Genomic DNA, 27827 nt, shown 5'->3' with positions numbered 1-27827 from the left:
TTGGCCTTGTGACTTATATGACGTATGTTGCGTAAACGAGATTCAATCGCAACATTCTAATAATGATAATTGTGTAGTATTACAAATGTTGATTTATCCAAGAGGAATAATATATTTGACGTAGACGGACGCAAAAAAATCGAATTACGGAGGTCAAAGTGTGTTACATTGCAAGAACTGATGCGAATGGACTTACGCTATAAATTTACTTCAAACTGCGCGCGAGCTCATGTGCAAATCTAAGAAGTGACAATGCTATTTAACTTGTTAAGTCAGTTGTATAGTTCTCGCCAGTTCTTGAGTATGTAACATCATTAATAATGGAGAATAGTTCACAAAAAAAAAAAAACCATATAACTGTAAGATTCTTAAAGTTAAATTATACATAAATTTTTATTTCCTCAAAACGGGACAAATCGACTGTGTTAATCATAAATTCATTAAAATCCGTCTTAATTTAATTTTATCCACACTTTTATATTCTTCGACATTTACAGAAATGAATTAACAGAAAATTATTAGTATTTTTTGAAACATTTTATAAAAATTAAATTTTGTAGAAAAAAATGATATTTACCTATAATTAATCGAAGTAATCAGCGTATAGTAATTAATTATAAGAGCGAAAATTACGATAGTTTTAGATATGGACAAATATTATGAAACGCGATTAGAATATGCTTCCTTATGTAGCATATTATATTTTGTTCGCTAAATGTTATAAAGACGATATTTCTTATGTAAACGCACAGTCGCTTATTTCATTAGAGAGAAAGCTTTGTCGCATCCCACGAAATCCGCATTAAATTATACGGCTTATGTAACGCGAACATACGTACATATTGTTGTTCAATTTATCATTTGCTTTTTTTAATTTTTTTTTTTTTTAATGCGTGATTTTTTTACTACTATGAAATTATTATAAGAAAGAATAGAGATCGACGTTTAATTTTTCTCACATCTCGGATATAAAACTAAGTTATAGCTGCGCCTATGAAATATAGAAGGCTATTTCGATAGCCGATATATTAACAAGAGCAAAATTCTTGCGGGATGGTACTTTTCCGCGAAACGCTAACAACCGGTCTGTGAAATATGTGATAGAGAGAAGAAAAAAACAGAAGGACACGAAATTATAATCACATGTTTTCGCGAATCCTCAGACAGTTCGGTGCCCGTTGCCAGACTGCGCGCGATCTCTTTTTTTTTTTTTTTTTTTCCTTGTAACCGCCGATATTAACATAAAATAATGGTCCCGTCTCTTGTCGACTAAGTAAGGGGTGCGAGAGACTGTCGCACGATTCATAATGAGAAGAAGAGACTAGAATGAATGAACCGTATTAACGTGGTTTTTCAGGATCACGACTGGTGATAATTGCGTCTTCGGTATCGCTCTTTTTAGCGGGTTCTTTTTTTATTTTTTTTAATTTTATTTTGTAGAATCCCGAGTCCGGTCGATCGAACGTCAGCGTATGGCGTCAATCAGCAGTAAAGCTGGCAAAATCGGTGTTTAGTCACCGCATTTCCATTTGGAATACGCCTTTCTTTTTCCCACCTCGAGGGCATATTAAGGATATCGTCGGATATATATCTACATGAAAACCGGTTTTAATGAGATTTGCAAATTTCGGTGATCACGACATTCATTGACTCGCAAATCTTTCAATGGGACTTGAGATAACGAATTATCCTGCCGAAATGATAAGTATGCCGGTGAGCCTCATCCGAGGCGTAGATGACAGAGTTTAGCTTGTCATTTATTACGATCATGATACAGATTGAAATCATATATCATAAAAATACATTGTTCTTCTCGTTTAAGATTTAAATAATCTTTCCTTAACACGAACATTCACACGTTGAGAAAAATAATGAAAAGAGAATGTTAGAATATTAATAATAAATATAATGTACGAAAATTTTTTTATCTTTTGGTGCATGCATTTTGAGAAATCAAAATTATTTTAAGTTTTTTTAGTTACTGCTATATATACGATCGAATTAATGTGAGAGTAAAATTGCTTTTCTATAACATGTCGCGCAATGACGTACGTATGTCGTCTTAAAGATAATACTCGCGATGACGTAATACATTCCTTCCAGATATATAATTCGGAGATACGTTCACAGACACGTGTGCCAATGATACCAATGATTATTTATAAGCGTTTATTAATGGCACGCACATAGATAGCTTAGATATGCGTAGAAAAAGAATTCAGATTTTCGAGAATTACAAGTCGGCGTCGTCGATACCGGTTTTGGGGCTGACACAGATAGAGGAGGGGCCGCCGCCATTTAATCACGATGTTAAATAATGTATGTCATTACGCGACATGCACGACTTCCGATTTTAGATAAGGAGTTCATTAATCGTCTATCCGCTGTTTCTTTAATACTACCGAAACGGAATAATCTTTTAACGCGTGCTTATAGGACTAGTTCGTGACTTGAAAAATATTAAATGCCGACAGTCATTGTTAAAATATCGCACAAAATGAGTTTTTGCGATTGAGTTCTTACTCAAGCTTAACTTTATTAGTGTACTGGCAGATTCATTGTTATTGCGCTCATTAAAATCTTTCTTGCTTCGCGGATATCTGTATATGTATAGCACCGACGTCGTTGATCGCTTATTAAAGTTTCCGGAAATTTCAACGCATGTAACGGAGATGTTGAACATATTAATAAGTAAGCTGAAAGATTGTATTGGAAATGTTGATATTTCTGTATTTTATATACAAATTTAAAAAAATTTTTTTATTAATGCTTCATTTTTACTTTAGAGAGAGAGAGAGAGAGAGAGAGAGAGAGAGAGAGAGACAAAAGAGTTAACAGATTAAATATTAATGTAATAATAATAATATAACTTTCAATATTGTTAATGAAATGTATCGACTTAATGTTCGTACAGACAACGAAATAATTATTCTATCGCAAATAAAAACAATTTCAACATCCATGTTTCTCAATAATTGATCAATAATGATAGAATAATTGCATATATTTATGCAACGGAATTTAAATGCAATTCGACATGTGAGAGAAAACGCAAGGTGACCAAAAATCGGAAAGTCAGAAACTTCGCGGAGGTGAAAGGAAACTTCTTTCGCCGGAAGCTCGCTCATACTATCTATTAGTCCTCGTTCGAAACGCACTTCTCATACATGAAAATATCCGAGGGTGGCCAGTGATCAACGGCAGGATCTCGATTATCTGTCCGAGGGAACGGCAAGCACTCATGATTCTCATAAAACCGATTTCCGGACTCCTTGTGTGCCAATCGTGGCTGTCGACCGTCAATCAGGCCGAAACTGAAAAATGCATCAAGGCAGAGTGGGGTTCCCATATATCGGCGACGCCGCCAAGTTGCGGAATGCGTGCGGAATGCGAAAGGAGGAGCGCAAGTTTTCTGCAAATATGTCCCTGAGAGACAGAGGATAGAAGACACGGCCTGATGAAACGACAGAGATAAAAAGAGAGAAAGAGCTTTAAATAATTATCCGTTTGTCCTTTAAAAAAAAAAAAAAGAACGCGATTACGAAAAACATTTAATGCGGGGAAAGATTCAATAATCCAATTAATAATGCAAAAATATATTCAATCAGTCCGATAGCTTAATTAAGTAAACAAGTATTTATCTGTCTGATTTAATATCTCAAGAGATAGGTTTGAAATAATCAACAAGAAAAATTAATTAGAATTATTATACACACGAGAGAGAGAGAGAGAGAGCGAGAGAGAGAGAAAGACGTAGCAAAATGAAGAACAAGATTTAATTTATTTCTGTCGAATTTTATGACCGCATTTGTATTGTAATCACGAACTACAACAAACTATCTCTAACGACACACAATCTTGTCACGATACACGCCTCGTTTAAGCGTTTGCTTTTTATAAACCGGAAGCGTTGAAACCAGACGGGTAACTCGACTCGAGGAAAAAATACGCGTACTTAAACATCGAATAGCAGACGTCGACGCAATACAAGGACTTGTCATAATCTTGATACGTTCCATATTTACACACAGACCTGAGTACATATACACACGATTTTCCGGATTAGGATATGTATAAGTCTCTATAAACAAAATTGAAGTATTCCATGTGTTACATGTACGACAGAACGAAGGTTTATAATTTCTTTGAAAGTTATAAAATCTATTTCTTCCTTCTTAATATTATTTTCTAATTTTTTTAATGTTTATACATTTTAAGGCTCTTTTCTATTATTTCATATAAAGATAAATATTTGCATATGCCAGTTGAAGTTTCCAAGCATCAGTTGTACGATGTGACGTGCGAGGCAATGTGACAGTCACACGCCACGAGTAATTGCGTTTCTGTTCGATCACAACATGCTCTCTCTCTCCCAAAGAAATTATTTTTAACCGATAAACCGGAAACGCGATGTGAGACTAGACAGATCCGTATAAGATTGATGATCCGCGGAGTGGAGAATCGATGCCTCGCGGCTGTGAGCGTTCTCGAGAACGGCTGTGTATTCCAAATCGCCACTTATGGTACTGTCCTCTCGTTTAGACCATAAGAGAAAGTCCGCTGGACTTGTGCGTTAATACCGCGAGTGAACCATATTGCACGATGCATGTTGTCAGGCACTTGCGAGATACAACATTGCGCGTTTCATATTTAATCCTTAAACGGAGAAGCATTGCCAAAGATAGTTAATTAAGAAAATACACACGATTGTATAGTCATTAAAATATATAACAATCATTTTTCGTGTCTTTTTATTACGTAAAATAAATGAAAAATAATAATTATGGATTTCTAAGATATTTTTATTATCGACATTGCTAAAAATAATTTAAGGAAAGAGCTATTAGAATATCGACTTTTATCACAATTCAATATTTATTTTGTTCAATTTTTATCGATCGATACGTGTAGTTCATTGTTTCATAGACATTCGCCGGCTTTCGCTTACTTAGTATCTTATTCGAATAACGATTTTTCTCATATCGTTGATTAAACCCGACCTCGGCCCGACTACCCTTTCTTATAGAGTCATTCCTCCAACCGAGCAGATAAAATCGCTACGAAATAACGCTACTAAAGCAGAATCAATAGTTCCAACATAAAAAATAGAGAAATAGTTGTTATAAAATAGCCTTGAAAAGCGATACATGTGTCTCGCGAGTTGGAATTGTTATTCGAGGCTTGTTCGACACGAGCGTGTATTAAAAACCTTACTTTAATTCTCCGACGTGGCATTGGCGCGTTCTCGAAATATCTTCCTACTTTGCATAATACAATCTTGCTTCGTTCCTTCAGTCTTTTTTTTTTTTTCTTTGTTGTACGTCGATGCATTGATCCACACGAACGTGCGCAGACACCTATGTCATGTTGTGACCGCTATTCTGCTTTCAGAATTTCGTATACTCGCGAGTAGAAAGCAAAGAGAAAGAATTTGATCGCGATTCAATGTTTTTCACGAAGAAACAGTAACGCATTCAAAGTGCATCGCAAAGATCTCGTGTCGACTGGATACGATTAGAATAAAATCGAGAGATATTTTGCATCGAAATATTTATAGCACGGATATAATAAAACGGATGAGCAATCGTTTATTATGTACGATTATTAATGAATGCAAAATAGTTTCTCTATACAGTTTAACCAAATGGGTATCGAGATCATTTTTCAGTCATAAGCGATTAAAAAATGAAACATGTTTCGCGAAAGATACTTGAAAAAACAAAACTCTAATCCTTCCTCCCTTTCTCTTTCATTTCAAGCACCATTTTACTTTAATGATATTACGATCTCGTAATAATAGAGTTTACCAACAAATTATATAGCTAAATCTCTAGAATTTCAGCGATCAAATTATAATAAAGAAGTGCGACTGCTGTCGTAATTTCTCACGACACTCGATTTATCCTGACCGGCATTTTCGCATTCCGGAAGTAAGTACTTTGCGTTACTTCCCGCTATCCGTAAGCATGCGGACTGAAGGTAAGTCATTGAACGCAGAATGGGAGCTACTGTCGATTAGCTCACTATATTGTATCCGTTCGTTTTGCAAACGAGCACATTCGCACTGTAATAAAATTAGCAATTCTTTCTCTTATCGGATCATAAAAGGCCTCTGACATAGTAAATATTATAAATTTTCGCCAGCTCATATTGTTCCAAATGTATCGAATAATTTTAATATAGGCAATAAAAATGAAACTCGTTTAGGATTCGAGACATCTATAAAACTAGAAGCTCTTCTAGGAAATATAAAATTTTATAGATATTGCCTCTGTGTGTGCGTACGAGAAAAAATTTTCCAATAAAGAATTGTATTATATATTATTAAGAGTGAGTAAACTATTCTATGACAATTATAAAATAGAAATTAAATGATTAATTAATACCGTAAGAAGTAGAATAACTTCATCTTTTAATAAAAATTTTGCGAAATTGTCAAATAATATACATATATATATTTGTAATATAATAATTTTTTAAAATTCTAAAATTTTTTAACGCGATAACGTGTACAATATCATTATTCGTACATTTATATATGAGTTTATTCTTTGGAGAATTTGATCTATATACGTACAAATATCCGGTTTACATTTAGTAATATCTGTAATTTTGTGAACATAAGATAGTTTAATTCTTGATTTGATCGCCAATAAATTGCAATCTATCTGTCGCAATCTGCGGTTTTTGCACTACATAAGTATGGGTCTCCCTATTACACATACAGGATATGATATATCGTAATGTACAAGTTATATACATTTGAAGGTTGCTTTACAAGATAACGTTTTCTTTTTTAACATTATGTAGCGTGGAAAGCGAATAGATAAGAATTTAATATGGATATCGATGATCTCGCCGATCTCGGAAATCACTTTCCATTGCTTAATCCGAAACGTTACTCACAATCTGTCTACTCTAATCCGCAAAGAAAGTGATCGAGTACGGTACATACACAGCGATAAAAAAAAAAAAACCGACTTGACTTTATCCCCCTTTCGATTTCCTCGTCGAGATGGTCGAGATGAAATCGCGCCGCTTGCCTCTTCGATAAGGAAGGCGAGGAATTATTTTTCGCAATATCGGACTGCCTTCCTCTCGCTTTTCTTTCCCTCTTCTCGGCTGTATGCAATACGATGAAACTAGTTGCCCTTTACTTGGCTTCGTCTTCGGTTCTCCGAGTGTAACGTTGACATTTATAACCCGCAATTTCTCTCCGTGTTAATTAACACCGCATAGAATGATGACTGCAGCGATATACATACATTCGCTTTTGCACATTCACGAAACATACAATACGATAAATTAGGCATTATCGGGAACTCCGACAATGATCCAAATTAATTTTCTTGTGATCAAGCGAAAGTGATATTTTTTTGTAACTCTTATTTTAACGCGCATTTGGAATAATTTAATATCTGTCACTTTCTCATAGTGATTGCCGCATCATCTTTTTCGCAAAATGCATTTTAACTCGTTTTTCGTTTTATCTGCAAACCGCAGAATCCAATTTCATCACAAACCGAATAACGATCGGGATAACTAAATTGAATGTTTATTTGTTCAGATATAAACTGATTTATATTTACATAATTTAAGATAATTTGATCTTTCTCTCTTTCTCTCTTAGAGTTGTTGTCGGATCGACAGTTTCGTGAAGTAGGTATATTTGTTTAGCCCGACTATAAACCAAGTAGCAATAAAAGAAATGAAATGTCACACTGATAATGCAAGTGATGGCGCAAACTCGTTTTCGCAAGGCCAGATGAAAACTAACGTATTATATATATATATATATATATATATATATATATATATATATATACATATAATTTCACTGATACTTTTATAATTTCGATTAGCCATCCTTTCTAAATAGTTAATCATTTTTTTATTACAACTATTTTGTATTATTGGAATTGTCTTTTTATGAAATTTTAACTCGCTCCGCGATATGTACGTTCTATTTCTTCATTTTAAATCTGATACAATTAAAGGCCACGCAACAATGAATCAAATTAGATGTCAACACGCTGAGAACGCAAACAATGATCTAAATTTATATTCTATTGCTCGACAGGTTTCTAGGTGAAAGTATTTCTTTTTCTGCGTACTAATTTTGTTCTAGACTTTTAGACCGACTTTTAGATCTTTGCGATATGACAAAAAAAATATTTTTTTTATAAATCTATAAATTATAGAAGTAGCTATTAATGTTTTTTATTTTATGATCGCTTCCATTATTTAAATCTTTTTTGTAAATGCAACGAGAAATTGATGTAAGGTGTTTTTTGACACAAAAAAATTAATGATTTTTTTTTACATAAAAGAGAAATAATAATGGCTGAAAAATACATCTATTATTTTGGAGTCGATGATCTTTATTCTCTTCTAGAAATCAAAAAAATGATCGTTAGATCATTAAGAATAACGATAGGAAGATGTGTGCACGGTATGCTTGAATGTAATTATGGTTACTTAATGACAATATAAATAACTATCAATTGAAAATATTCTTAAATAAAGCAACACAATGGATCCCTTTCTATAACGTGGCGTTGTCTGGCGTGCGAATCTCGATTCTCGTGGTATCTAGAGTAATCTATAAATTGCTTATTATCACTGCACAAAGGTCGAATATATTACTTGGTTGGAAAGTTTGATTTCTTATTAAAACAATAAGATACACTTCTTTTTTTTCCCGCGTATAACTTCATTACTTTTACTCTCAGATTTCTCCGTTCGCGAATTATTCTTCTTGATTTGCGGCCTTAATTCTTCCTTACAATTGAATTTTAGAAAGGATATATGTTGTAGAAAGTAAACTGCTCAGGACGAAGAAGGAACTATCTTAATTAGTTAAACTTTTTTTTTTTTTTTTTTTTTAAAGAAAAATTATATTGAATTAATTTAGATTCTTGATATATAGCTCATATAATTGAATTAAACGCTAAATTAAATAGTGAACATTTTGAGCATTGATAAATGTTTATATGCCACATTTAAATTACGAAAGATCAAAATATACATAACACATTTTACAATTTAAAATTATTTCGCATAATTAGAGCTATCATGCATGTAATTATTTTCTGAATTTTTATTTTTAATGGTTATATCTCTTCTAATTGTGCCTTTTAGCTATCATACATATAAAATGGTCATTATAATATCAACAAGTTATTCATAGCATTCGTTTTCATAAATATTGATTAAAGTTGACTGAACTTTAGCTAGTTCGCGATTTTTCATTAACTGTATATATGTATAAGAAAGATCACAAAATCTCACTTATATCTTAATCAACTTTAACTAATATTTAAACATTATTTTTATAGCGTCAAAAAACGTAGGTATGCTTTTTTTTTTGCATTTTATAATTGATCTCTCGAAATTAAATTTTCAATAATAACGGCTTGAAATTTTCGACACAAGTTGCTATGATTTAAAAATTTTTTGTTAGAAAAATTTCGAATCCATTTACGTTCAAGCCGATAAAGCTTTTTTCATTTTCTTTTCCACGAAAAATTAATTTTTCTACATGATACAAATTTTTTTTTTCGTTTACGGATACGTTTGAAGCTTTTGTTGCGAATCTATCAGTATTTATAATCCATCAGCGTTAATAATGAATGCAACTAGCAACTAAACTTTCCTTCCGGGATCGACGTCGTTGCGCTTGCACGCCACTTCAACATCGCACACTCTTTCATTTCTTCGTGCAGTTTTCAGTTTCATACACGCATAAATTCATCGCGAAGATTATTTTCGATTCTTGATTTTCGCATTTCGCCTACCGGGTGTGGTGAAGATTATATAACCGCGAGATTTCCTCATCCTACCAGCGAACAAAATATTTCTTTTTCATTTGCTCGCATAACGAACACGATTCTCATTTTCGCGTATATGTATATTATCGGATGGAATATCAAATGGAGTGTCTCGATATACCACCCTCATGCGTTAAATATTAATTATAAACGTCGACGGGAAAAAATAATCCTAGCTAATTATTATAGCTGGTGGCGCGTATTTATTTTTGCGTTAATTTTAATAAATTTTTCTAAATATAAATGGCAACTCCCCTAGAGTTCGAAGAAAGCGATAGTAAATATAGATATATAGATGAATAAACGTCAAAAAGCGAAATATGATTTTAAGATATTTGCCTCTTTGCCGCGAGATATTTACCGTAAAGCGCTAATTATTTTCGTTATGTTCTCATTTACGAGACGACGATGTTTTCTGTTTCAGCGATGTGACGCAACCAGTCAGGAATATTTTTATGCAAAATGACTCGCGCCCTTGTCCTTCTCTGCATGGCCATCATTCTACCTCTCTTACGATGCCACAAGGTAAGATGCCCAAGGATACGCTGTTATCCTATATGCAATTACTTCTTTTAAGACAAAGAGAGCATGTGTACGCGTGCGCGCGCACAGAGAGGTAATTTTACCGATAATTTAAAACGGTCACACAAAATACGATGACGACTTTAATAATAAATCGTCGCTAAAACAAGGAAAGTTCACGGTACGCAAAAAGCGGTACGTCTTCCTACGACTTACAGGCATATCTTTATTTATCAAGTTAAATCTTATTCTTTTTGCTTCTTATCCCCGATTTGCTGTGTAAATTCCACACAATTTCAAATGTCTCGTTCTTAAAAGATTTTTTATGGTATGCTTCTTTACGCGAACTTTAATTTATATATACGGCTTTAACGTTCGAATATTATTTAGCACGTTATGGCACGCGAGGAATTAATTAGCTTGAAGCTCGGTAATGTAAGTGAGGAATATTAATGATGCATCATAACTTCGCGGATTGCTCGCAGTAAACGCCGCATGGGTGTGCCGAGTATTTACGAGAAAATTACTTCCGACGATCATCGACGATCGCGCTTATAAAAAAAATTTGTCATAATACGATCCTCTTCTTATATGAAATTTTTATTTTCGATTATTTAATTGGAAAAATAAAAAATTATATATACAAATTAAATTTTTTTGTTTCCTTTTTTTCTCGATAATTGATTCGATATGTCAGGGGAAAAAAAGAAAAAATCATGTATCTAATATAAGTATCATATAAATGGGAGATACGAGACAAGCGATACATTTCATTAACATTAAATAATAAAAATCTGCATGCACGTTTTCTTGACATCAATTAATTTTATTTTTTATGTATGTTACTTTATATGTGACCTCCTTTCTTATTGTTAGAAAGATCCCCAAACATATGCGAACACGCATTTTTACGCTTGTAAGAGATGATACTTGTTAACAAAAGATATAAATAGGATTACGCTAGGTGTCAATGATTGCCTCGTAATTAAGAAAGCGCGAAGGAAAACGAAAGGATTACGATTAATGGCACGTTACGATTCAGCACGCATCGGTCGAGCGCGTCATCTTGTCGTAAATAATCATCAAAAATATGGTCAACGGCCTGTTCTCCTCTAACTTACGTAAGAGATTTGCGCACGAAATTGCAATAAAATCATCGAACCGTTCGACGCTGTTTTAGTTGTATCGTCTTACTTTCGATTTTTTTTTTCTCGAGAAATTTCAGCGAATAATAATTGGTGCGATTTTGATAACGACAAGCAGGAAAGTCAAGGAGAAAAGCGAAAAATAGATGAATAGTTAGTGGAGGCAAAATGCTGATGAAAATATTATGAAACTGAGCACATGTATTAATAAAAATATCAGTATGCCTTATGATATGCCTTCGTGAGCGAGTGCTTATTATCGGCAAAGCAAAGCGCGAAAGGTAGGAAAAGATCCTGATACGTTAAACACTGTAATTAGACAAAAAGTCTTTAGTCTTTGCACTTTTGTCAATGATCGAATTATCGCGGATACGCATCGCGAAATCGGTCATCGACTGTCCGCCCAACTTATGTAAATGTCTCGCTGTTAGAAACACAATATACAAATAATTACTTTCTTAGAGAGTTTCCAGAGTGAAACGTTATTTCCGGCAGCCGTTCCACATGATTTACACGATTTCGAGATGTATTTATCGGACGGGAAAGACTAAAAGCGAAACCGAAACGCGTTCCTAGCTCCGAGAGAGTAATCCGCTTTTCACACAAGAGGTAGGGCAATAGAGACGTTTCTATCGATCGATGATTATGCGCTCGTTGACGCGCGAAATACAATATTCGATTGAAATGGGTGGCACGCCGTTACGGTTAACGTGTTATTGCACAATTAATTGCCGGGACTAACATAAGAAGCCGTCGTCGTCGTGAGAAATTCTCGATTATCTGGCTTACCTGCGATTTGATACGGAACGGCCGATGTTATATTTGATTCAAGGCAAGTGTTCGGCTGTCGACCTCGACGAGATCGACCCCGAAACTGAGAGACGCTCAAACTTGAGCGAGAAACGGAATTCGAAGATCCGCTGGAGGAACTGGTTAGAATGATAAACTCACCTGATCGTAGATTTGATGAAAGTTTTTTTGTAACATACCGGAAGCGAGCGACGAAGCGTATTTCGCGACTACTTTCGGAAATCTTCGTATATGTCCTTCTAATTACTGCCCTTTCGGAAATCTTGAACGTTACCCTGTAAAAGTAACGCGTTACCGTTACCGTTATTTTTTTGTAAAAAGTAACTCGTTATCGTTACTCGTTATTGATTTTAAAAAGTAACGTTAGCGATACTTGGAAAGTAACGATTCGTTACTTTTTCGGTTTTTTTTTTTTTTTTGTAATGCTAAAATAAGCTATTACATTATAAAATTATTTAATGATCAATATTAAATGTAATAATCTATGTTACAATTAAAAGCTCTAAATTAGTCTCTATATAGCACAAGCGTTTCTTATATTAAACTTATTTAATGATTCTAATTTTTTATGTTAATGTCTTTACTTTTTAATACACTTATCTTCGTAGAAATTTAAATTGTAATTTGCAAATTTCAATTTTATCGAAAATTTTTATCGAACATTGTTTTTAAATATTGATAAGAGAAATATTGATATTATTAAGAGTGTATTCCAATATTCACTATCACTATTGTAAAATCTATAATTTACGTTACTATAGATCTTTCAATACTGGCAGTGACTATCAGAATGCAGTCTATGACAGAAGGCTACAAAATATTATTCAAAAAATATATATCTATTGAATAGATATTAAGATAATAACGAGCCAAAAAATAACGATAAAAGTAATTCGGCTAATTCGTTACCGTTACTGTAAAAATGTAACGACGTTACCGTTACCGTTGCAAACAGAAAAAAGTAACGATCGTTACCGAAAAAAAGTAACTGTAACGGTAAACGACGTTACAAGTAACGCGTTACTTCCCAACTCCCTGCGATTAAATATCGTCGACTCTCCAACTCCCCACTTTCACACGTTTACAATATCTTAACAATAAAGAATTGAAGAATAATATTGAATACGCTAAAGGATTGATCGCCGCGAGAATGTGAAATATTTTGATTTATCAACGATTATTGTTTAAATATCTTAAACGAAAAGCGAAAAGCGTTCGAATAAACAGCTAATTAAAAAAGAATTAATAATACGTGTAAAAATTAAAAATTTTACGCAAGAATTACGTATTTTATAAAAATGTGATATTTATTAATTGATCATCTTTTTAAGTGAGAAGGAATTTTTCGACATTAGTTTCCTGAAGAAATAAATACACTCGACGCTTTGTTAGAAATAAAACTATCGTTTGTACGAGCGCAAATCGATCGACTCTCGATCGAGCACTCTAGTAAAGTAACGAGCGAAAGTGATCGACCTTAGAAGCCCCAGAGCCCCTTTCATCGTTTCGCTGCAGCTCGATTTCTGCGACACTACGCGTAAGTAAATGCTGCTAAATGGTAGAAGAAGACCTTGAAATGCGATTGGAAAACTGAAGAATATGCACGCATACCCATCGTTTACAGAATCGTCGTTGTAAAAAACCGGACGAGCCGTGATTCTGAGAACACTTGAAAAATCACTTTGCTTTGAATAAATCCTATCGACCAATTACAACGTTTGTAAAGTCGCGAGCATAATTTGAAATGACCGTATTGAATATAATTTTAATATTCATGCACAATCAAATTATTTAATTCTTTTTAACTAAACAATTATTAATTATCTATATTATATTAAAATATAAAATTATTATTTAAATTTAACAAGGTTTTGAGCTTTACTTTATTTTATTCTATTATTGTATGTAATATTAATATATCATTATAATTATACAGAATATATATTTAATTAAGAATTTTTATAATTACTACACATTTATTTAACTTGTCATTATTTAATAAATTACTCGGCTTAATAGTACGTATTGCGAAATGTAAAATTTCAGTTGTGGATTAATCTACAAGTAATTCCACGCGCGCTAGTACTACCGTCTATGATGTAACTTTTTACGACACGAAACGTGATGTCTTTTCGCCGCCGGCGTTACCATTCCCGATTACATTTTACTGCGCACTGCTCGTTTTGTCTCGGCTATTCCCACAATATTGGCAAGATAACACGATCGAAAAAGTACCGCTTCGATCGGCAAAAGGTTAAATTAAAGTCGCAGAACTGTCAAGACGCGCGAGCGAGAAAAAAAACGCGACGAAATGGCATAATGACAAATAATGATGAAATTGCGAATCCCGGAAGTTGAATTCTCTTGCGAGATGTCTCGCGCAAACTCTTTCCCCATATTGTAGTCGCATTCGCGTTTCCTCATTCGAGTAATTGTGGCATTTGAATAAATTTCTTTCGATTTATTTCCTTCACTTTATATTATATGTATTTTACATTTTTACACTTGATCTGTCATACATATATACGTTTATATCTCGGAAATTGAACCCACACCTTGCAATCGATCTATAGCCATATGCTCTATCGTACGTCGCGAATTTATTCACCAATCGATTAACAGAACGTGTGATATTACGACGATTACGATCTCGATTGCGTAATAATATTGCGACACCCATATTCACCTAAACTAAATTCATTTGTGTTTCAGATCCACGAGCATATGACAAGGGAAGAGATGCTATCGGTATTTTACACGGGACACGAGTCCGGTAATAACAGAAAAAAAACAGGGTAACTCGCGTGGCGAGCGCGGTTATCTTTTGACGTTCCGTTCTTTCCGGTGACGCGGTATAATAATAAAAAAAAAAAAAAAAAAAAGATTGGAACATCAGGTCATGGACTAATGCGATTCTAACTTCTAACACAAATGGTGGCGACGCGTCAAGGATAATCGTTGTCCGAACAGCCTATCTTAATTTCATATGCACGATATCTGTTAAAATTATGGAAAATGTATGTATTCTCATCTGCTTCTTGTGAAATTTTGGAGTTTGCCCCTTCCTACGATCAAAAAATCTCGAGGAATTAGGAATTATCATTTTTCACACAACTAAGCATATTAAATAAGTGAATTAAAAAATTTTATTTCAATAAAATCTACGCCAAGTTTAATTGGGCGAACAAATTTTCCCCGAAATTTTTTTCTATATGACAAATTTCCATTTATAGACTCTCCCCTATTTTTTACGCGTCTCAAAGAAATCGAATATCAACAACGCGAATATTTTTCGATGCTTGACGTTGTTAAACTCAAATTCTCTATCGTGAATCATTCTTGATGAATATTTATCAACTTCATCAACTCATACGAGAATATGAAATTGCAAGATCGTCGATGACCTTAGAAAGGGTCTCCCGTCGTCGGCCTTTCGTGTTAAATAACCGTGGGTATTTTAGCGACAGCTGCACCATATGAGGAATCGATTGCGAAAAAGGACTCCTTCATTAATCTTAAAATTCCCTAATTATAAATTGCGAACGCTGATACCAACAACGTGGTAATATTACATAAAACATATTGTTCAAAAGGTATCTTAGTATTTAAAGGAAAGAAATTGTTTAACATCCCTCTCGTTGCGATAATCTTTGAATGGATGTATAAACATGCGTTTTAAAAATATTCCTAAAACCGTAGTGCCGCCGTACGAAGTCGTGCCTGTGTTGCATACGGTGCACAAGAGGAGCGTGGACGCGAAACCACAGATTCATCTAAAGGCCTTCGGCAAAGATATCAGCCTTTCGTTAAAGCCCACGAAAGGCTTGTTGACGGCCAACAGCCTGCCAATGTGGACCGTCACCAGAAATACATCGCAACCCGACGGCCTTCATTATGAGAGGGTAAAGAATGTAAGTGATCTCTTTTAATTATCGGGATCTTACAATCTTTCTAAACTTAAATTCTTCTGTCTTCTAATATTAACGATTATCAGTCTAGAATATCCGAAAAAATCAATTACGAAAAGATAGCGCTATAGAATTAGTCGCAATTTTTTGAATTTTCTGTCTTTCGTTGCGGAATGTTTTTAAAAATCGATTTTTGAGAGTTATTTAATTATTTAGCCATTTAATATATTACATATTTTATTATTTTATTTCTAAATTTAATTTCTTTTATCGTTCCATTTATTTTAAGATTGATGCGGATATCGGTGACATTTATCAAGACACGGAGAACATGGCTTCCATTCTACTACACCGGGACACGAATGGGAAAGTGCGCGTTGTAAGTGGCCATTCTTTCTTAATGTCCCTTTCGTCACTATCCCATTATTACGGATCGTCTTTCGTCAATCCGACACGACTCGCTTAGGGTCTGTATGTTATAATTATAGCAGTATCGCAATTCGTTCTATACAGCCTAACTGTAACATTTTTACAATCAGATATATATAAAATGATTACTAAAAACAATCGCTGATTCAATTTCGGTGAAAAATTGCACGATGGAAATCAAGCGACTTATTCATTTTCTTACAGCCAAATTAAATCATGTAAACATAATTTGTTAATTTATATTACGAGAATATAAATTATCTTATACATATATATAATGCTTATTAATTTTTATTAAATGTGAAATTAATGCTTTTTTATGTTTCGCTGTAAAATTGATTTATGATTGAGCGGAAACCACCGACTAACACTGGAGACGATTGCGTATATGTTGAATATCGCGGAGATTTATTATAAGTAATTAAAATGTTGGGGCAAGTTTATCTCGCTGCCGCCGAACATTCGTATACAGAATTTCTGGAATGCCGTCCCATCGAATATGATCATCGAGTATGATCATCATGAGTTATGATAATTATATTTTATGAATAATAATAAATAATCTAGCAATTTTGCTTTCATCGCGAGACATTCGTAAACTGCTCTATCATAATGATCAAAGTGGATTTAATAAGCAATCTTAATAAACTGTCACATTTTTTACTTACATCTAAGAGATGAATATTTTTGTGAAAAATAAACATCGATATTTTTATTATTATAAATGATGAGAAAATCTTTTTGCGAATTAAACTTGGTAAATTATTTATTCTCTTTAGCCGATTCTTTCAAGAAATTTTAACTTTTATGTCTCAACCATAGTTAATCGATATTTGATATTGAAAATCGAAGGATTACGTTACTTAGGCTGCATCGCGAGTATTATTGTGACACATATAATCGCGATGTTATATACGAAGTGTGTGCAGCGAGGTATACAAGGCGAGGTTACTTAAATACCGCGATTTTGACATTTCCCCTTTGCACTCGCAACCGACGTTTTCTTCTCGGAATAAAGTCCTACATGAAGAAGATGTATGTGTCTGCGAGATAGAAGCCAATAAACTTCTTTCCGCATCTATCCTACCTTTCGCCGCGGTTTGCAATTTTGAGAGAGAAAGAAGGGAAGAATATTGTTCCTAATAATTCCGCGTTCAAATAAGCGTGACTTGATTTCTCTTACGAAGTTCTTATTAATTGCCGTCCTTATAAGGAAGCAATACACTGTATACGGTATTTTTCACATATTTGCATTTAACATATACGTAAATTTGACGATACAAATTCTACATTATGTTATAGCAGCAAATATCGCAATGATTCCCATAATGTGACTTTGAATCGAGGAGCTATTGCAAAACACTAAGTTGTAAAATTTTGAAAGTTTCGAAAGTTACATGTGCGTGAATTTCCGCTATATTTAAAACGAGACAAATTGATCACGCTAATTGATTGCCTCTGCCGCACATTGACGCGATAATTTCATTAGTTATTCTTAATTACATCGTGTTAAAATCTCGAAGCTTTGCGCAGAAATCAACTCGAAAATTTCGTAAGAAACGTGAATCGCCAATTCTGGAATATCCGCGTGTTATCGGGAAAAGATCGTTATATACGATCTCTAAATCACGCGCTGTTACGGGCGAGATTGTTATGTCGTGATATAAATGTGAGTAATATACCTGGTATGTGCGCACGGGGGGTGAACGCCACGAATATATTACAATTACGCGCGTTATACCTTATAGGAGTCGCGAAAGTTGATATCGTTTCAGCTACGAAAGAACTTCTCCCATTCATCACACCTGCATAAGGATTTGTGACCGGGACGATAGGATCGATCTCGCGGCTCAACGGCGGTTCGCGCGTGGGAGTTTCGATTAAATTTTAATGAAGGCGAAGCCTCGTAATGTCGTCCAAACGCGGTCTTGTACGTAATATCGCCTGGTTACATAATACGCCGTATAAAAGCGTTGTTCTAAGTGACCCCTCGTAGTATCCTGACCTTTCGCTTTCACTCTCCCTCCCTCAAGATCTGACCAATGCACCACTCGCAGATCGAACGGCTCGATCGTGCCCGGATCGGGAATATCGCGCTTGCGAATAATTCGCCTCGCTGCAAAACGTATGTTAAAAAATTTACGAAGGAAACGCTCGATTTAACACACATCTCAACTAATGCAACGTGACTCATATACCATAATATTTCTATGTACAGTTTAATTTTTACATAATTCAAAGAATGCTAAAAGACACAAATCTGAGATAATCTTAAATATAGAATGACAGGTATATATCATATTGAACAATTAAATCTTTCTGTTCAGGATGGAACCATCGGTTCAGAATTAGTTATTCGACCACTGCCAGAACGAGTTTTACAGGAAGTAGTGAGCGAGGCATCAGCCCTCCACGAACCCGAATTACTGCCCAATGTATCTAGAAGCGAAAACTTAAAACGCACAAGTCATCATATCGTTTTTAAAAAAATTGATCGATCTGTCGGCGACGAATATAACGATTTTTGTAAGTATATTATGCGTTATCGGAATTTTTGCATAGCTTCCATTTGAATCTTATGTAAAGTATATAAATTAATTTTTATATTAGATTGAATATAATATTAAAAAATATATTGTAAAATTACAAATACAAGCGCGAATGTTTCGCAGCGTTTATGGAGCCAGATCACTTAGCCAAGAGATACAGAAGCAAACGTTCGAGCAATAACAGATGGAAGCGCGAAGCACCGTACGTTATTTACCCGGAAATCCTCTGCATTGTGGATTATGATGGGTACAGGTGAGTCGACTAATATATCATTAAAGCTGTTTAAAGCAGCAAATATTCGCGATTAAATAATAAATATTCTTCTCTTTATACGGATATTATGCAAAATTTTGCATTAACATTTATAATCTCGAATGCATTTGCACGCTTAAAGAGATACAATCTTCTCTCACGTTTCAGATTGCACGGCGGTGACAACGTACAGATAAAGAGATACTTCGTATCCTTTTGGAACGGAGTAGATCTGCGGTATAAGTTACTGAAAGGGCCAAAAATACGTATCAGTATAGCGGGAATAATTATTTCACGGGTAAGAGACACGATAGCGGTATTAATTTATTTGTCTTTAATAACTATGATTTTCTCTTTCCTAGCACGTAGCATAAGTGGATTTTTTTTACATGTATATACGAATTTTTATTTTTTCACTTTTAATTTTGTCGAATCTCCTAAAGACATTCCTTGATTTATCAAATAATAAAATTGTATTATGTTATATCCAAAGGGACGAGACGCGACGCCGTATTTGGAAAGAAATCGCGTGGGAAGAGACGCAATCGACTCGGCAGCTGCTCTCACTGACATGGGCAAATATCTTTTCCGGGAGAGGAGACTTCCGGTATACGACATCGCTGTTGCCGTTACAAAGTAAGAGTATCCAATTCATATATAAAGCGCGATTTATTTACATTACATCAACTACATTAACTCAAATCACAAAAGAATGCCCGCAGCTGAAAAACGATGCTCTTTGACAATCCAATTTTTTTTTATTTATTATTTTCGACAACGAGCACTTTTTATTAACTCTATGACGTAACGAGAGAAGCATGATACGGTGATGCACATTATGAGTTGTGCATTGGATTTCTTAGTAAACGTCCATTTTTATATAAACGATAATATTATTTATAAATCTCACGTTTTATTCATGATAATTTCATACTCTCGATTTTTATCCCGCAAAACAGGTATGATATGTGCCGTCGTAGGAAAGGCGGCCGCTGCACTAAGGGAACTGCCGGTATGGTTTATTACATACTGATCACACGCTTCATTTTTTTCTAAACTTTTGTAATCCATTTTCCATGGTATCCTCGCTGGCTTGTATATAGTCTGTCGGTATTATTGACGATACAGTAATGGTATCTAACAGGTAGTAGCGTTAATTAGCCCTTAGAAAGTCTGTCGAGGAAGATATTTTTTATGCGCGGAATCAGCATGTATTGTTTAATATTTTAATTTATTACACGAGTGGGTGCATCATGTCAGCGAAAAGAACTTTCTGACACTCTTAACAACACTTGGAACAAGAATATCTCCCTCGCGTGACTACATAATGTATAGGTAACGAGTGAAATTAGGGACTTGCAATCAATTTGCGCGACAATGCACCAGTATCATCAGAGCTTTTTATGCACATGCTCAAACGAGGACGGGTATGGTACCACTAATATTGATTTAATTAACAATAAGTGATTATGTCACGAATGTCTTGTTATCGTAACACCGGATTATCGTGTCGTAATGCCGCATATGAAAACGCTTCCGAATATCCTTGATTCCGAATAAACTTGAAAAAAAAAAGTATCACTGAATATATGCGAAAATATTTCCAAACAGATCCTTTTAACATTTGCATCGACAAGTCGTCAAAAATCAACTTGAGTCTCTTGTGACTCTTTAAAAATGTGCTTATATAGTGATTCGTAATTTGAATTGTTTGTATAAACTACATAAATACAAATTATCTAAATCTATTGCTAAATCTATAGATTTATCTAAATCTAATCTATTGCATAATTCTGCGTGTGAATTGAGAACTGATCTAATATTTAGTCGCGATTTTTGTTTCGCTGACGATTGGGCTCGATAGAAATGTCAGATCACAAAATTAATTAATCGATTTCGACGCGTGCACGTGTGATGCAAGTGCGATCACCGCTTAATCAACGATTATTTATTTACGCACTAAGATCGTATAGTATGTTTTCACTTTTATTTTTTGTTTAATGTTTCAAGACACACGTTTGCTTCCACAATACGCGGGTATATTTAAGATATATGCCTTCTGCCTCCGATGAGAAGAGCGTTTTTTACACGAAGAATTTGTGACTGAAGGCTGAAACCGGTATAATTTCGGTGCGTTTAATTTTTCATACATACGCAAAAATGTCCTTACGTCGAACGATTTTATCGTCACGAATACATGTGGACATTACTTCTCTTTTATGTGTCTATAGTATATAGAAATTTGTCACCTCGCCAAAATTATACCAGTTTCAAATGACGTGATCTTGCGACAGTTTTGCTTCGCGGGTGGTTGCTTTCGATCACACGCAAATCGGCATTATTGATTGTCGCGTAAGCACTGTCGATTTTTTTCTTAAAATGCAGGATAATGTTACACTTCTTATACGGTAACGGTTTTCTCGAGGGGATGATTATCATTCATATTCTGAAATCTACTGAAATATATACGAATCGAATCGTTTCGTATCTCATCTTCCAGCTTTCGTCCTAGTGACGGATATGATTCCGTGTATTTATGTTTACTTATTTCTTCTTCTTTTTCTTCTTTTTTTTTTTTTATTATTTTGCACAGTCGTAAGAACTGATCCGAGTGGCCGAGTTTCATCATCTGTCCCGTGACCAGGTCAGAAATATTTGCCGAGTATGAATTTATATGATAAAGAGTATTTTTGTTATTGCATTGCAGATTAGATATGTGCAGGAGGCAATACGCGAATGATGTGTGCAATAGAGGAACCGCAGGTACGTTTTTTTTCTCGGATCAAGAAGAGGAAATTTTCTTTTTTTGTTTTAGCTTTCTCAACTTTTAAATCTTGCACATGTGCACTATCTTAGTCTGAATTTCCAGATATCCAATCGAGAAAGATAGAGAGAGATTTACGAAAATAATAAATTAAAGATATGAAATTAAATTAAATAAAAACTGAATATTAGAAAAAGATAAATATTCAAAAATAAACTTGTTACATTTTGTAGAATGTCAAGATTTCTCTGTTTTTACCATTCTGAATTTTTTGAGATTTAGAAAACAATTATTCAAAGAGCTTGCTTTATATATTTTACTTATTTTTATATTTATTTATATATTTAAATATATAAATATATTTTCTTCTAATGGGTGTGCCATATATTTTGTACGTGAATCATATAGATTACAATTCTGCAACAAGAATTGCATCAAGCAATTGCCTCTTTCGAACTCTGCTGTTCTCTCGCACAGTCGCTTAAACTTTACTTTTATATGTGTTTATATCTATTGCGTATATGCTAGGTCTTAATATTTATACAATGGCGGATCCGAGACGATTTTTTTTCGGCGCATTATAAAATTCGATGGTATTCTTATATTTTCGATACATTATTAGAAAAAGATTAATATAAAAAGAAATAAATGCGTGAAATTTAATTAAATATCTTTTATATTCGATTATATATATAATCCGCCACTGTATCATTTATACAAACTATTACAATATTTCCGCATTTATGTACATACTTATTATTTCACAATCTTATACATTGAAAATCATTCGCGAATTTGATAACGCACATTTCGCACATGGCGAAAAGTACGCAATGTCATCGCCAAAAAGGAACGATCGTTCAAAATTTAATTCTCTATTATCTTTTTCTCTATTTCTTTATATCGCCTATATACTCTTTGTTTTGAATAATTTCTCCCGAATAATTCACGACTCTTGTATCTTTGGCTGCATTACTGTCACGGATCGTGGTCTTTGGTAAGTCTTTGAAATCATAGCGACTCTAAATATGTCAAGAGATATATTTTTCATGCCGGGGAATTATCACCGGTGTATTTTCCATTCAGGGAATGCGAAAGGGATGACATTCTAATTCAGCCGGTTCGCCACACAAACACCCCTTAAACTATATGATATAAACTATCTGATATTCCGGCTAAATTTCTCGTTAACTAATTGGGCGCGACGAATTAATACCGGATGCATGCCGCATATATGTATCGATAATTATTTAATTTTAACACACTTACTCGAGCGAATTAATATTATTATTAATTCTCATAATTCGAACGCTCTTAAATAAAATAATATTTATGGCAAATTAACAACAAGTGTGCTTCTTCATTTTGAACGTAAATATCGAAACTCGATTGATAAAATCGATCGATTATACTTCCGAGTAATCATTCGATCGAATTTTTGCGCGAGTTTATGATAGAGATACGCTTCTACGGCAGTTTCTCTGGTCAGATACTAATTTAACGAGACAGCTTGTTTAACGCCAACAATCTTATTTGTAACGAATTAGTTCTATTCGAGGTATGCATCGAAAGAAAGCAAACCGCTGAAATGTATTAAAAGATTTTTTCTGCGTACAGGATTCGCCTATGTTGGCGGGGCATGCGTCGTAAATAAGCGTCTCGAAAAAGTGAATTCGGTCGCTATCATCGAGGATACTGGTGGATTCAGCGGTATCATCGTCGCTGCGCACGAAGTAGGCCATCTGTAAGTACTCGAGATTATTTTGATTACGAATCTTTTCCCGATCTTTTCTATCCATCTGTTTACACTCGCCTATCAGTTCTGCTTTTAGCTCAGAAAATCGATTATATCGTATACGATTGCGTTGTAGATTGGGCGCCGTTCATGACGGTTCACCTCCGCCGAGTTACCTAGGTGGACCGGGCGCCGAGAAATGTCGATGGGAAGATGGATACATCATGAGCGATCTTAGGCACACCGAGAAAGGCTTTAAATGGTCGCACTGCAGCGTGTCCTCCTTCCATCACTTTTTAAAGTAGGTAGTCTCCGTGTAACATTAATTCTGAAAATTTGATCTATCAATTAGAAAAATCTACTATTTAGAAAAATTGTTTTTATGTAAATAAAATTTCTTTATTACTCTTCTGTAGTAATTTTCGTTTAGGTTTCAAATAAACTTTTTTAACAGACGCGATATATAAAAATTTCAATAATTATTATAAAATAATATACCGTGCACACATTTGATCAATTTTTTTAAATAATATCCACGTTACTGCTAAATATTCTAGATTTCATTTTTTTTAAATCCGTTTTATTCTCTTAATAGTTTTTTTTATTTTTAGTGGCGATACAGCGACCTGCTTATACAATGCCCCTCACGAGGACGAGGCATTGCCCAGAGTACTTCCGGGAAAACTTTTATCCTTAGATGCGCAATGTCGGAAAGATCGTGGAACAAGCGCTTGTTTCGTACGTTTTTTTTTTGTCTTTATATATTCACAATAAATTTTACAATAATTTGCTTAGTTAATTTACACTCCACATATTTACATTTTATATTTGTTTACGCGATTTTAGAAAGACGATCGAGTTTGCGCTCAGCTATTCTGTTTTGATGCTGGATCCGGATACTGCGTGGCGTATCGTCCAGCAGCAGAAGGTTCACCTTGCGGGGATGGTCAGGTAAAACGAAATAATATCTGCATATTTTACAATAATAATGTTTTCTCATTTCGAAAAAGTGTTTGCATTTGCTTTTATGATATTTCTACGATAAATCCATAATACAGTTTGTATAATGTCATGGTATAGCTACCGTATACTGTCGTAACGCGTAACTAACAACCAGAAATGATCTCATAAATCTTGACAGATATGTGAACCAATGGCGCGGTGTTGCGTTATGTAATTTTACGAGTTGAGTTAATGTAATTTCGTATATATATATATATTATCTCGGAATTTCTTTGCACAGATGTTTAATCACACTGATGTTGATTTTTAGTATTGCCTGAATGGAAAGTGTGTGGCGGAGCACGAAAACATAATACCGGATTATACGCAGAACATTCCGACCTACGTACGCCGAGATAGCATATTCAATCCTACGCTGCATAATCGGCCGATATTCGCTCAGTATAACAACACAGACTACAGGTAATGCAGATGAATTCTTCCTTTTCTCGTAACAAGAACCGCGCATTGCGTAGATAGATTTTTTATTAATCTTTTAATGCAATGCATATTTAAATAATCACTAGAAATTACATATGTAAACGCATTATATCCCTGATTTAAGGATCAAATGTGAATCAAAACGTATTTATGATGCTGTTAATGCGTCATTTGACATAGTACAACGCAACGTACATAGATACACAGTTTTATACTACAATGCATTAGTAATGCCATAATGATATGCCACACAGGTATCCATGGGAATCAACGACACTGAGCACACCATTATCGAGTATAATCGCGTCGACGACACCGACGACAATAACGACACTATCGACTTATAAACGTGTCGCAATACCGGGCATAACTACGCTGTCGAAATATACACAGACAACCATTAATAACTTATACACCGATCGATATAAGACTAAATACAATAGTAATAATAATAATAATAATAATAGCGGCATTGGTGGCGGCATCAGCACCACTACTCGGAGAAGCGTTACCAATTTCTTCAACTCGTACTACACTGTTAGTACCACTTCAAAGATCATTAACGGTCCAAAAATTAATCCGTTCAAATATAAAAGCGTGATGTCACTTTCCACAACGACCAAAGGATATCAGAACGGCCTTCGAAATGACGGCCGCGGTAAGAGAATTCTGAATTAGATCTGTATCATCACGATATTTTTTTTTCTCTGTCTCCTCAGGGCCGAGTGTTTAACTTTTGCATGTAATCATCTCTTGTCGTTAATGTCTGCACGGAATTCGATATAGTGTTCTCTTTCTACTTGTCTCTTCTATTCTATTTACAATTCTTCGACGGCGAAGAATTCTCTGGAATTATTTGGAATCTGGGATTACGAGGAACTTTTCGAGAGACATTGGTTCCGACTTCTGTGGTCTAGGTTGTTTTGTTGGTTTTACTCGGAGACATTTTCATCATTTTGTATAATATATTTGTTTATCTCTTCTATGTTACTAATGGAATATGAGAAGAGTTGCAGATTTTTGTCTCATATATGATCGCTCTCATAAATCAATAAAAGTCTATGATAATAGTTATCGTTAATTCCCTCTATTTCGTTAACACAAGTTCTCAAGTTTATTTTCAAAAGAACAAGATAATACCAATAAAATTAATACAGATATACAATATATATATATATATAAATTGGTCTCACCCCTGGTTTATAACAGTTCATCTCTTTTTTGCATATATTTTATATATCTCTATATTTAATATATATATAGAATGTTTTCACTTTTATTGGATCAATCTTTAATCGCAAATTTTTTAAATAAAGAAACAAATCAGAAACAAATTTAATTAATCCGATAAAAGCGTGAAACATTTGTATACTCTCATTTGTATATCTTGTTTCTTCGATAAAAATGCACATAAGCATTATATAAGAATATACATGAATCATATCGCTCCTTATATTTCTCCCTATCGAAAGCTTCACTAGTAGGACAGTGAGAAATATGTATATAACATATGTAATATGTATAATATCTGTACATATGATACCTAGACATATATACATTTACATATATAAAAAGAAACTCTAATAATTTTTTTATTATAGTATATTAATAATATAATTTTATGTTTATTACATAAAACTTACAATACTCTCTGTTACAATACTCCGCTAATACACAATTACACTAATCGAATGCATTCTGTTTAATTCGCGTCGAAATCACATCCTGTATATAATAATTATCTTATAATAATCGTCCGTCTACTTTCAGAAACAGAGGCCGGTGAATGCATGGACGTGGGGTCAGATTGCGCGGAGATGATTGACAGGCTGAGAACATGGCTGTGCCATTTACAATCTGTGAAGAGTCGCTGCTGCGCGTCCCTAAAAGCTATCTGTGCTGATTAATATGTAATGATATAAAAAAACAAAAAAAGAAAATCGTTTCGATAGTTTGTTCGGTGACGTCACGTTTAAACGCCCGCACGAGAATACTGTCAAACATATTATCGTTTCGCCGTCGTGACGCATCCGGAAAAAGCATTAATGGAAAAAAGAAGCCCAAGAGAGTCCTTTACTCCTCTCGTTATTTCTCTCCCTTTTTCTCGGAAGAAACATCAATTCCTTTGTATTATTTCTCGATTGCTACTCTACAAGTAAGTCCAAAAGTATCTCATACCTCTAGATATAATTTCTTACATTGTAATACAGTATCGCGAAAGCTTCACAACAGGTGTACCGAATGTAGCGAATCTAAAAAAACAAAGCGAACTGTCAATTGGTAATGATATTTCGGCTATGTTTTTATTCATTCGATGTAAGAAGCGATCTCGCAAAAAACTTGTTACAGGCACAGATGTGTATGTTTTGCAAGCGTAAGCGCACGCTGATGGAGCTTAGAAATTGTATAGCGCAAGACAATAAATGGGAATAATTAAAA

The 27827-nt window shown here is 34.2% G+C and overlaps 1 protein-coding gene across 8 annotated transcripts in view; it reads left to right on the top strand.

Moving 5' to 3' along the window:
* LOC138934570 (A disintegrin and metalloproteinase with thrombospondin motifs like) overlaps window positions 1–27827 on the top strand; it is a 43052-nt gene extending 15225 nt beyond the window's left edge. For 4 of the 8 annotated variants that reach the window (XM_070298473.1, XM_070298471.1, XM_070298474.1 and 1 more), the window contains exons 3-18: window positions 10255–10355; window positions 15020–15080; window positions 16007–16218; window positions 16505–16594; window positions 18972–19170; window positions 19317–19446; window positions 19615–19744; window positions 19940–20082; window positions 22154–22209; window positions 23828–23954; window positions 24082–24246; window positions 24557–24683; window positions 24792–24896; window positions 25219–25370; window positions 25643–26046; window positions 27159–27827. In XM_070298473.1, coding sequence (XP_070154574.1) covers window positions 10293–10355; window positions 15020–15080; window positions 16007–16218; window positions 16505–16594; window positions 18972–19170; window positions 19317–19446; window positions 19615–19744; window positions 19940–20082; window positions 22154–22209; window positions 23828–23954; window positions 24082–24246; window positions 24557–24683; window positions 24792–24896; window positions 25219–25370; window positions 25643–26046; window positions 27159–27295 — 2301 coding nt within the window. In that variant the 5' untranslated portion in view covers window positions 10255–10292 and the 3' untranslated portion in view covers window positions 27296–27827. The other 4 variants (XM_070298475.1, XM_070298476.1, XM_070298478.1 and 1 more) reach the window with 4 other exon arrangements.

This window comes from Polyergus mexicanus, unplaced genomic scaffold, assembly GCF_030449975.1.
Source record: "Polyergus mexicanus isolate NDT 795.1 unplaced genomic scaffold, iyPolMexi1.0 SCAF_7, whole genome shotgun sequence".
Lineage (NCBI taxonomy): Eukaryota > Metazoa > Arthropoda > Insecta > Hymenoptera > Formicidae > Polyergus > Polyergus mexicanus.
Note: the sequence above shows the minus strand (reverse complement) of the source record. Positions and strands in the feature narration are given on the sequence as shown.